This window comes from Rhinoderma darwinii, chromosome 5 (genome assembly GCF_050947455.1).
Source record: "Rhinoderma darwinii isolate aRhiDar2 chromosome 5, aRhiDar2.hap1, whole genome shotgun sequence".
In the NCBI taxonomy this organism is placed as follows: Eukaryota; Metazoa; Chordata; class Amphibia; order Anura; family Rhinodermatidae; genus Rhinoderma; species Rhinoderma darwinii.
Window position 1 is genome coordinate 14,745,679 of NC_134691.1, and position 12,898 is coordinate 14,758,576.

The 12,898-nt window shown below is 43.8% G+C and overlaps 1 protein-coding gene across 1 annotated transcript in view; it reads left to right on the forward strand.

Moving 5' to 3' along the window:
* Positions 1–12,898, forward strand: part of KCNQ3 (potassium voltage-gated channel subfamily Q member 3) — a 118,656-nt gene that overhangs the window by 44,698 nt on the left and 61,060 nt on the right. The window contains exon 9 of the mRNA XM_075827939.1: positions 2,133–2,227. Within this exon, the coding sequence (XP_075684054.1) occupies positions 2,133–2,227 (95 nt within the window). The remainder of the gene's footprint in view (positions 1–2,132; positions 2,228–12,898) is intronic.

Consider the following 12,898-nt stretch of genomic DNA (forward strand, 5'->3'; position numbering starts at 1 on the left):
ATTGATGAATGATGATAATTATGACCATGATATTGATGAATGATGATGATGACCATGATATTGATGAATGATGATAATGATGACCATGATATTGATGAACGATAATGATGACCATGATATTGATGAATGATAATGATGACCATGATATTGATGAATGATAATGATGACCATGATATTGATGAATGATGATAATGATAACCATGATATTGATGAATGATGATAATGATGACCATGATATTCATGAATGATGATAATGATGACCATGATATTGATGAATGATGATGATGACCATGATATTGATGAATGATAATGATGACCATGATATTGATGAATGATAATGATGACCATGATATTGATGAATGATGATAATGATAACCATGATATTGATGAATGATGATAATGACGACCATGATATTGATGAATGATGATAATGATGACCATGATATTGATGAATGATAATGATGATGATGATGACCATGATATTGATGAATGATGATAATGATGACCATGATATTGATGAATGATGATGATGACCATGATATTGATGAATGATGATAATGATGACCATGATATTCATGAATGATGATAATGATGACCATGATATTGATGAATGATGATGATGACCATGATATTGATGAATGATAATGATGACCATGATATTGATGAATGATAATGATGACCATGATATTGATGAATGATGATAATGATAACCATGATATTGATGAATGATGATAATGATGACCATGATATTGATGAATGATGATAATGATGACCATGATATTGATGAATGATGATGATGATGATGATGACCATGATATTGATGAATGATGATAATGATGACCATGATATTGATGAATAATGATAACCATGATATTGATGAATTATGATGATGATGGCCATGATATTGATGAATGATGATGATGAGGATAATGATGATGGTTGATGATGATGATGATGATGACGACAACCTTGATATTGATGAATGATGATAATGATGACCATGATATTGATGAATGATGATAATGACCATGATATTGATGAATGATGATGACCATGATATTGATGAATGATGATAATGATGACCATGATATTGATGAATGATATTGATGAATTATGATGATGACCATGATATTGATGAATGATGATGATGAGGATGATGATGACGACCTTGATATTGATGAATGATGATAATGATAACCATGATATTGATGAATGATGATGATGACGACCTTGATATTGATGAATGATGATGATGATCATGATATTGATGAATGATGATGATGATGATGGCCATGATATTGATGAATGATATTGATTAATTATGATGATGATGGCCATGATATTGATGAATGATGATGATGATGATGATGATGACGATGACGACCTTGATATTGATGAATGATGATAATGATGACCTTGATATTGATGAATGATGATAATGATGACCATGATATTGATGAATGATGATGATGACCATGATATTGATGAATGATGACCATGATATTGATGAATGATGACCATGATATTGATGAATGATGACCATGATATTGATGAATGATGATGATGATGATCATAATATTGATGAATGATGATGATGATGATGGCCATGATATTGATGAATGATGATGATGATGGCCATGATATTGATGAATGGTGATGATGATGACCACGATATTAATGAATGATGATAATGTTTGACCATGGCATCTAAATTGAATAACCCCTTAGATGCCGCAGTCAATAGTAGAGAGTTGCCTACAATGGCACGGCCTAATAGATCGGCTTTCAGTTTATTACTGACCGGCAATAATGCTTTAGTATATCAAAGAATTATAAAAGTGACCAATAAATCGCATTGTGAAGTCCCCCAGTGTGACTAAAAAAGAAATAAAATTGAAATAAAGTTTAGTGAAAAAAAGTGTTAAAAGTAAAACATTTTATTTAAGTTTATCACTGAGTAATATTTACCCTAAAATGGTGGCAATAAAAAATAAGATTCGTCCCACAAAAAAAAAACCCCCATACAGAATCTACGACGGGACAAAACTGAAGAGCAATAATTGAATATCCTGGATGACATAAATCTCTGTTTTTCACAATTATTATATTAACCCTGTGTTTTTTCTCTGTAGTCTGCGTGGAGATTTTATGCCACTAACCTGAGCAGAATCGATCTGACCGCCTCCTGGAGGTACTATGAGTCCGTCGTCCAGTTTCCATATTTTAGGTACATGTCACATCTATTTAACTAGATAATATTCTTATACAGTGGATATGAACCTTGTGACGTCACCTGTCAGATTCATGGAAGAAGAATTAGACACGGAAAAGCAGATGAAGTATTGTAAATGTTATCATAATTGTACCTACTGCATGTGCCAATCCCATAATCGACCACATCCCATAATCGACCACATCCCATAATCTATCACATCCCATAATCGACTACATCCCATAATCTATTACATCCCATAATCTACCACGTCCCATAATCTATCACATCCCATAATCTATCACATCCCATAATCTACCACGTCCCATAATCTATCACATCCCATAATCTATCACATCCCATAATCTATCACGTTCCATAATCTACCACGTTCCATAATCTACCACATCCCATAATCGACCACATCCCATAATCTATCGCATCCCGTATTCTATCGCATCCCGTAATCTATCGCATCCCATAATCTATCGCATCCCATAATCTATCACGTCCCATAATCTATCACATCCCATAATCTATCACGTCCCATAATCTACCACGTCCCATAATTTACCACATCCCTTAATCTACCACGTCCCATAATCTAACACGTCCCATCATTTATCACATCCCATAATCTACCACGTCCCATAATCTACCACATGCCATAATCTACCACATGCCATAATCTACCACATGCCATAATCTACCACATGCCATAATCTACCACATGCCATAATCTACCACATGCCATAATCTACCACACCCCATAATCTAACACGTCCCATAATTTATCACATCCCATAATCTACCACGTTCCATAATATACCACATGCCATAATCTATTACATTTTATATATATTTTCGAAAGTTTGTTTGAAGCCCGATTTTTCATTGGTTTAAAATGGATCATACTAACAGGATGTGCCAAGGGGGAAGTTGTCTTTATCCCTACATAATATTGATGGTTATGGATTATCATCTCCAACCTCTAATAACACACACTTCTTATGTACCATTTATTATTATTATAAGCGGAGCACACATTGCGGTTATCGCATACACCACTACACTCATTCACTTTCCCTGGAGCTGCATCGTTCCTCTGTTATTGGACTTGAGACGTCCGTCGTACTGCGCATGCGCAGGGAGCCTCGCCGTGTTTCTCCTGGTGTCGGCCACGGCGCATGCGCACTGGGTACGGGAGGTGTGGTGCTTGGTCCTGCCCCCGGCCGTCGCATTGGGCATGCGCGGGGGGCCGCGATGTGGGGCGGTCTTGGCACGTTGTGCACGGCCGGAGTTGTGGGGGTGTTCTCGTGCTGCACTGGGCATGCGCGGAGTCCCGTGTCATCCAACATGGAACTGGTGTCTGACGCATGCGCATGGCGTTCTGACGGATGCCATGTATACCGTAAATCAACCTCCTGAGCAATGCCGGGTATAAAAGCTAGTAGTGACTATTCCTCATGAACACTGGCGCGTGTAGTGGTAGAACAAAGGAATTTTGCTGAGAAAGGGGGAGGAGAGATAAAAGAATAGGAAGGAAGGAAGGATGGATGGAGGGAGAGAAGAAGAAAGCAAGAAAGAACAAACAGAGGGAGGGAAGAAGGAAGTACGGAGGTATAGAGGGAGGAAGGGAGGGAAGGAAGGATAGGAAGAGGGAAGGAAGGATGGAGGGAAGGAAGGTAGGACAGACGGAGTCACGGAGGAAGGGAAGAAGGAAGGAAGGAGGGAGGGATGGAGTGAGGGAGGAAGGAAGGAAAGAAAGGGAGGAGGGAGGGAGGGAGGGAAGAAGGAAGGACGGATGGACGGAGGGAGGGATGGAGTGAGGGAGGAAGGAAGGAAAGAAAGAAAGGGAGGAGGGAGGGAAGGAAGGAGGGAAGGAGGGAAGGAAAGAAGGACGGAGGGAAAGAAGGACGGAGGGAGGGATGGCGTGAGGGAGGAAGGAAGGAAAGAAATAAATAAAGGAAGGAAGGAAGGACGGAGGGATGCTATAGGTGCAGGAAAAAAGAGAGAGTCTCCGAGGGGCGCTGCTACACTCTGGATGACATATATGGCCTGATGAAGATGCCGGAGCGGCATTGAAACGCGTAGCCTTTTATCATCCACAATAAACCTTTGATATTTATTTCTACCTCATACGTGACTTATTACAGTTCACGGGTCTGTATGTCATCCAGAGTGTAGCAGCGCCCCTCAGAGACTCTCTCTTTTTTCCTGCACCTATAGCATACTATTTGCGGTCTCCTGAAGGATTACCGGCATCGAGTCTCGGCAGCAGCACACACATGATTCAGAGCTTTTTATAATCTTCCACCAGGTTAGTAGTATTTCACCTACTCTACTACATTTTACCTGGGTAACCTGCACTGTGGCGCCGTGTTTTTTGTTCCATTTCTCCTGCCAAGGACGGAGGGAGGGAGGGAAATGGGGATAAGAGGGTGGAAGTTAGGGAGGGAAAAAGTGATTATTATTCAATTTTGTTATTTTGGTTTATATTGCACTTTGTCATTAATATTTGTTGAGAAATAATAAACAGCAGTAAAAGTTTTTTTCAGATGATAAGGCCTCATGCACACTTCCGTTGGCCATTGTACGGCCGCTAATGACGGTTCCGTCACACACGGGCCGCACACAGATGGCTTCACGGACCAAATTCAATGAAAAGGCAGAGACAGTTGCGTCAAAAACGGGCAGGAGTAGGACCCGCACTACTTGTGACGGAACGGCCGCACGGGTCCGTGAAAACAACAGAAGTGTGCATGGCCCCATTGAAATGAATGTGTAAGGGTGCGATCAGTGACAAAAACGGACAGCACCCTGACGAAAAACACTGAAGTGGGCATGAGGGCTAACAGTCAGACCTCGGCTGGGAAATAGAGACCATGCGACCCTTTCATCTATGCTCTATTATGAATGCCGAGCTAATAACTGGAGGAGGGGGTGACTCATTTTCAGGACCCCCTCCTCTATTAGCTAGAGCCAAAACCAGCGTCATTGTTTGATGTCAGCTCTGAAGGCCCACAGGTGTCCTGTCTAATCATTTGACACACACAGACTTCAATGGGCACCATGCAATGCTTTTTTATGCCTGTAAATGCACGGCAGGAAATCCGAATATTTTCGTTGTGGCCCCCCCTGTGATAACAGCTGGCCCCAGGGGGTCCAAGCATTGAATACCCACTCATTCTGAATTTCCAGGTTATTTACCCAGTGCACAGAGAACGCAGAACTGCTGTCCATAATAACCGAGGGTCAGGGGCGTAACTAGAAAAGACTGCGCCCCAGAGCAAACCTTTGACCCCCCTCCACTGCAACTAACACCTACGGTGCGTATATTTTTCGTACTGGAGCATGTAAGTTCCTGCTGCGGAAAGAGGACAGAATTGCTGCGTTTTTTCAGAGGAGATGTCACCTTCTCCAAAACATTGTAAAAAACGCAGCAAAATACGCACCATTTTCTGCAGTAAAAACCGCAGGAAATGGTGCGTTTTTTGCAGCATTGGAATGTCTGCGTTTTTCAACAGAATTGCTGAAGACATTTTCTGCAGCAATTCCGCTATGTCTGGACGAGCCCTAATACAGAACCAGCAAAGTAAATGAGATTTCAAGAAATCTCATCTACACAGAGCAGATATTTTTCTGCACGTAAATTGACCTGTGGTGCGTATTTTAAAATCCACAGCATGTCAATTTATCTTGCGTTTCCGCTTGTGAATTGTATCTGTCGCCCCAAAATACGCAGCTTAAAAACGCACCTATTTCTGCACCAAAATATAAAAAACGCACCATCAGGTGCGGTTTTAGCTGCGGAATTACGTGCGTATACCTGCCAGTTTTGATGCAGATTTTTTGCATCAAATTATGCAACGTGTGCATTCAGCCTAATAGTGTAAAGGGGAGGGGTGAATATAGCCTCTTTTATTATGTTACAGCTATCCCTGCATGCATTCCCCCCTCACTTCCTCCCTATTTTATGAGATTCCACTAATAATATTCCCACAGACACCTGTAGATAGTGCCACACACACCCCCTGTAGATAGAACCACACAGCCCCTTGTAGGTAGTGCCACCACAGCCCCCTTGTAGATAGTGCCACCACAGCCCCCTTGTAGATAGTGCCACACACGCCTCCTTGTAGGTAATGCCACATACTGACCCCTGGTAGATAGTGCGACACACAGCCCCCTTGTAGGTAGTGCCACACACAGCCCCCTTGTAGGTAGTGCCACACACAGCCCCCTTGTAGGTAGTGCCACACACAGCCCCCTTGTAGATATTGCCACACACAGCCCCCTTGCAGAGAGTGCCACCACAGTAGATATTGCCACACATTGCCTTGTTGATAGTGTCACACCCCTCCTGTAGATAGTGCCACAAACATCTGCCCTTGTAATTAGTGACACACACAGTCCTCTTCTAGATAGTGCCACTCCCGCAAAAAAAGCTTAAAAAAAACAAACCTTGCACTCACCTAGCCCCGGTATACTGTGAAAGGAGCTGCTCCACAGCCTTCTCAGCCATGTTAGGCTTTCAGCCTATGAGATACCAAGACGGGACCCTTCTGTAGACTGGCGTGATCCAGTGACCAAATTGCACCAGCCTGCACAGGGATCCTGTCCCAGCGTCTTATAGGTTGCACACTTAACGTGGCTTGCAGCCCAGTGAATGGCAGGTAAGTGAGCTAGTTCCCTGCTGCCATAGTATTTAATTGTATGTGCGTTTTGAGGACGCAGATACAATTGAATGTGGGAGTCGCTAGCATCGGGCATCCGGCACCTCCCAGATGATCGGTGCTAATGACGCCACCGTGAATTCGGGGGCTCGTGCTGCCCGGCCTAGGACATAAATGTTAGGTCTAGACTTATTAAGGGGCTCTGGGGTTTGTATTTACTTAGGGTGTCTGGGGTCTGTGTTTAAGGTGCCTGGTCTGGGGTCTATATTTAAAGGGTTTGTGCCATCAATAGAAATGGCAATATATAAACTCAACCTACATTTTAGAGTTACTTTGTAAAGTATTGTTATTAGAAAAAAATGTTTCCTTGCAGAAATATGACATTTATCTTCTTGTAATAGCGCCCCCTGGTGTTCAAATGTATGGGTCACTTCACGTCATTCTAGTAAATCTCTGTTAGACGTGCAGCTTCTGCTCTTATCGGTGAAACAAAGAGAGAGAAAGAAAGCCCAGCATGGGCAGTAAGAGTAAGGCTTCGCTCACATCTGCGTCAGGACTCCGTTCATGAGTTCCGTCGGCGCTTTCCGTCAGGGTAATCCATGAACGGAATCCAAACTGATAAAAACGGAAATTCAATGGTGATGCAAATGGAAACCTATGGTTTCCGTTTGTTTTAGTCAGGGCTCCGTTCTGACGGAAAACTCAGATGGAACGTCAGAACGGAGCCCTGACGGAGATGTGAACAAAGCCTAAGGCATATGCAGAGGCGTAGCTAGGTTCTCCAGCACCCGGGGCAAAGATGCAGTTTGGCGCCCCCCCAACCTCTTTCCCAACATCTTCCCCCTCGCCGTGTTTGTTTTCTCTACCAATCGACGTATCATTTCTTTTTATGTAACGCGAGCATAAAATTATTTGTACATTTCACAAGCAATATGGTTTTATACACAATACAAGAACCAAGCTCAATACATATATACAGCACCAGAACAAAGCTCATTACTTATATACAACACCAGAACAAAGCTCATTACATATATACAACACCAGCACAAATACAGCTCAATTTAGTGCAACCCCTGACGTATAGGTTTGTACGGCGTAAAACTACAGCTCCCAGCATGGCCCGAACAATGATAAGGATATGCTGGGAGATGCCGTTTCACAAAAAATAAATCCTATCATAATCACACCACCCATCATCTCGCTGCAGATCATACCGTGACTACAGTGCTGATTAGAGGCAGAATAAACATTTACATTAAGTGACTCACCGGTGACGTCTCAGATTCTAGTTCTCTCTCTCCATCCGGTCAAGATCTCTATGATGACTTCACCCGGTCACAGACCATTTCTGCAGTTTGCTGCTCAGATTTCTTCAGCTTCTCACTTTACCAACATTTCTGCACCTATAAATAAATATAAAGTTATCATTATACCACACACTACGTCCCTAAATATAATAGCGCCATACACTGCACCTCTAATTATAATAGCACCATACACCCTGTCCCACACACACACACACACACACACACACACACACACACACTGTGCCCCCTGTAGATAGTGCCTGCCATAGAGCCCCCTGCAGATAGTGCCTGCCATAGAGCCCCCTGTAGATAGTGCCTGCCATAGAACCCCTGTAGATAGTGCCCCCATACAGACCACCCCTGTATATAGTGTCCCACAAATAACTCCCCCTATAGTGCTCTACAGATAGCCCACCCCTGTATATAGCCCCCTGTAGATATAGCCCACCCCTGTATATAGAGCTCTACAGATAGCCCAACCATGTATGTAGCCCCCCTGTAGATATAGCCCACCCCTGTATATAGTGCTCCACATATAGTCCACCCCTGTATATAGTGTTTCACAGATAGCCCACCCCTCTATATAGCCCCCCCTTGTACATATAGTCCACCCCTGTATATAGTGCTCCACTAGATGGTCCACCCCTGTATATAGTGTTCCACAGATAGCACACCCCTGTATATACTATATACAAGGGTGGGCTATCTGTGGAGCACTATATACAGGGGTGGACTATATGTACAAGGGGGCTATATACAGGGGTGGGCTTTCTGTGGAGCACTATAGGGGGAGCTATTTGTGGGATACTATATACAGGGGTGGGCTATATCTACAGGGGGACTATATACAGGGGTGGGCTATATCTACAGGGGGACTATATCTACAGGGCTGGGATATACACAGGGCTGGGATATACACAGGGGGGCTATATCTACAGGGGTGGGCTATATCTACAGGGGGACTATATCTACAGGGCTGGGATATACACAGGGCTGGGATATACACAGGGGGGCTATATCTACAGGGGTGGGCTATACACAGGGGGGCTATATCTACAGAGAGGGGCTATATACAGGGGTGGGCTATACACAGGGGGGCTATATCTACAGGGGTGGGCTATACACAGGGGGGCTATATACAAGGGTGGGTTATATACAGGGGGAATATATCTACAGGGGGGGCTATATACTGGGGTGGGCTATCTATGGAGCACCATATACAGGGGTGGGCTATATCTACAGGGGGCTATATACTATATAGCCCACCCCTGTATATGGTGCTCTATAGACAGCCCACTCCAGTATATAGCCCCCCTGTAGATATAGTCCCCCTGTATATAGCCCCCTGTAGATATAGTCCCCCTGTATATAGCCCAGCCCTGTAGATATAGTCCCCCTGTATATAGCCCAGCCCAGCAGATATAGTCCCCCTGTATATAGCCCAGCCCTGTAGATATAGTCCCCCTGTATATAGCCAAGCCCTGTAGATATAGTCCCCCTGTATATAGCCCAGCCCTGTAGATATAGTCCCCCTGTATATAGCCCAGCCCTGTAGATATAGTCCCCCTGTATATAGCCCAGCCCTGTAGATATAGTACCCCAGTATATAGCCCAGCCCTGTAGATATAGTCCCCCTGTATATAGCCCAGCCCTGTAGATATGGTCCCCCTGTAGATATGGTCCCCCTGTAGATATAGTCCCCCTGTAGATAGACACCCCCGTGTAGACAAAGTCCCCCCCGTGTAGACAAAGTCCCCCCCATGTAGACAAAGTCCCCCCCCCCCTGCAGATACAGCCGCACACTTCTATTACAATTTAAAAAAATAATAATAATTTGAAACTCACCTTATTCCCGCTCCCACGCCGTCCGGCAGCCATGGAGACCTGCTCTCTTCTGCGCAGGTCTCCAGGGGGTTGAACGCAGCGTCTATGAAAGGCGCTGATTGGCTGGGCAGGATGACTTTCCCTGTCACTCAGTCAGCGACAAAAGGTACCAGTCGCTTCATTCGTGGAAAGGCGCTGAATGGCCGGGCACGGAACGTGCCCGGTCATTCATTGCTTCTAATTGTACCTGTGTCCTTGCGACACAGGTACAATTATAGTGCAGGAGGAGGTGGCGCTGGCGCCCCCCTCCGAACTGCGCCCGGGGCACATGCCCCGCCTGCCCCCCCTAGCTACGCCCCTGGCATATGTCCAGCCTTAGAGATATGCCTGTTCCTTTAAACTGTATTGTACTGTGCATGCACATCTGACATTCTTTAGAATGACGTGCAGAGACATATACATTTGAACACCAGGGGGCGCTATTACAAGCAGATAATTACCATATTTCTGTGAGGATTTTTTTAATAACAATACTCTACAAGGTTACTCTAAAATGTATATTGAGTTTATATAATGCCATTGCTATTGATGGCACAAACCCTTAAGGGGCCTGGTCTGGGGTCTATATTTAAGTGGTCCTGTCTGGGGTCTATATTAGTCTAGTGGGTCTGGTCTGGGGGTCTATATTTATTTAGTGGGTCTGGTGTGGCGGTCTGTATTTATTTAGTGGGTCTGGTGTGGGGGTCTGTATTTATTTAGGAGGTCTGGTCTTGGGTCTGTACTTGTTTAGGGGGTCTGGTCTAGGGTCTGTATTCGTTATATGGTATGGTGCAAGGTCTGTATTTATTTTGGGGTGTGATGAATGGGGGTCATATGCACTCATGGCGGGCCTTAGATACGTTCGACCAGTGCGGTCGCACAGGGCACCAGCTGCCACACTGCAAGAGGGGCGCCAGCGGGTGTGCGTACCCCGCACCCTGGCAACTACTTGGGGCGCCAGCGGGTCAGTTGCCACTCGCTAACTGCAGCGACCTCAATACTGGCTGCCCCGTGCAGCGGCCACTGCTTACTCTTCCGGTCCTGCGTCCTGAATGACAAGACAGGCATGACATAATTCAGGACGCGAGACAGGGAGGAGACAGTAACATCTACTACATTATCTGTACTCAGAGAGTTATCACTGTGTGTTATCTGTGGTGTTACATAGGACTGCAGGCAATATCTACTACATTATCTGTTCCCAGAGAGTTATCACTGTGTGTTATCTGTGGTGTTACATAGGACTGCAGGTAACATCTACTACATTATCTGTACTCAGAGAGTTATCACTGTGTGTTATCTGTGGTGTTACATAGGACTGCAGGCAATATCTACTACATTATCTGTTCCCAGAGAGTTATCACTGTGTGTTATCTGTGGTGTTACATAGGACTGCAGGCAATATCTACTACATTATCTGTTCCCAGAGAGTTATCACTGTGTGTTATCTGTGATGTTATATAGGACTGCAGGTATCACTACTACATTATCTGTACTCAGAGAGTTATCACTGTGTGTTATCTGGGGTGTAACATAGGACTGCAGGTAACATCTACTACATTATCTGTACTCAGAGAGTTATCACTGTGTTATCTGTGGTGTTACATAGGACTGCAGGTAACATCTACTACATTATCTGTACTCAGAGAGTTATCACTGTGTTATCTGTGGTGTTACATAGGACTGCAGGTAACATCTACTACATTATCTGTACTCAGAGAGTTATCACTGTGTTAATCTGTGGTGTTACATAGGACTGCAGGCAACATATACTACATTATCTGTACTCAGAGAGTTATCACTGTTATCTGTGGTGTTACATAGGACTGCAGGTAATATCTACTACATTATCTGTACTCAGAGAGTTATCACTGTGTTATCTGTGGTGTTACATAGGACTGCAGGTAACATCTACTACATTATCTGTACTCAGAGAGTTATCACTGTGTTAATCTGTGGTGTTACATAGGACTGCAGGCAACATATACTACATTATCTGTACTCAGAGAGTTATCACTGTTATCTGTGGTGTTACATAGGACTGCAGGTAACATCTACTACATTATCTGTACTCAGAGAGTTATCACTGTGTTATCTGTGGTGTTACATAGGACTGCAGGTAACATCTACTACATTATCTGTACTCAGAGAGTTATCACTGTGTGTTATCTGTGGTGTTAGGCCCCATGCAAACGACTCTAGTTTTCATCCGTAATTACGGACCCATTCATTTCTATGGCCGACGGACACCTTCCCGTATATTTACAGGAAGGTGTCCGGGCCGTAGAAACCTTCCGTAAAAAATAAGAACTGTACTATTTTTTATTTTTGGACCGTGATCCCATACTTTATAATGGGAGCACAGTCCGCAAATGCGAATGACTATGTGCGGCCGGCCATGCCCATAATCACAGACCGTGATTACGGGCACGGTCGTGTGCATGGGGCCTTACATAGGACTGCATTATATATGGGTCTGTAGGTGTATATCCGCCTGTGTGTGTGTGTGTGCGTATATATATATATATATATATATATATATTTACTTTTATGTATTTTTATATGTCCCATTAGATGTGTGTGCGGATATATATTTGCCTGTATGTCTACATATCTGCCTTTATGTATGTACAGTATATAAGTTCCAGTATGTGCGTGTCTATATATGTGGTAAATTTTTGGTTAGTTGAGGGCAGCAATAGAGAGTCCCGCACAGGGCGCCATCCAACCTAAGGCCGGCCCTGTATATACTACTTGTGAATCAAATTCTATAGATGGTGGGCTTGTCCTATATAAATAGGCATGACCTGCCTAGGTAGAGTCGTGTGTTAACCTTA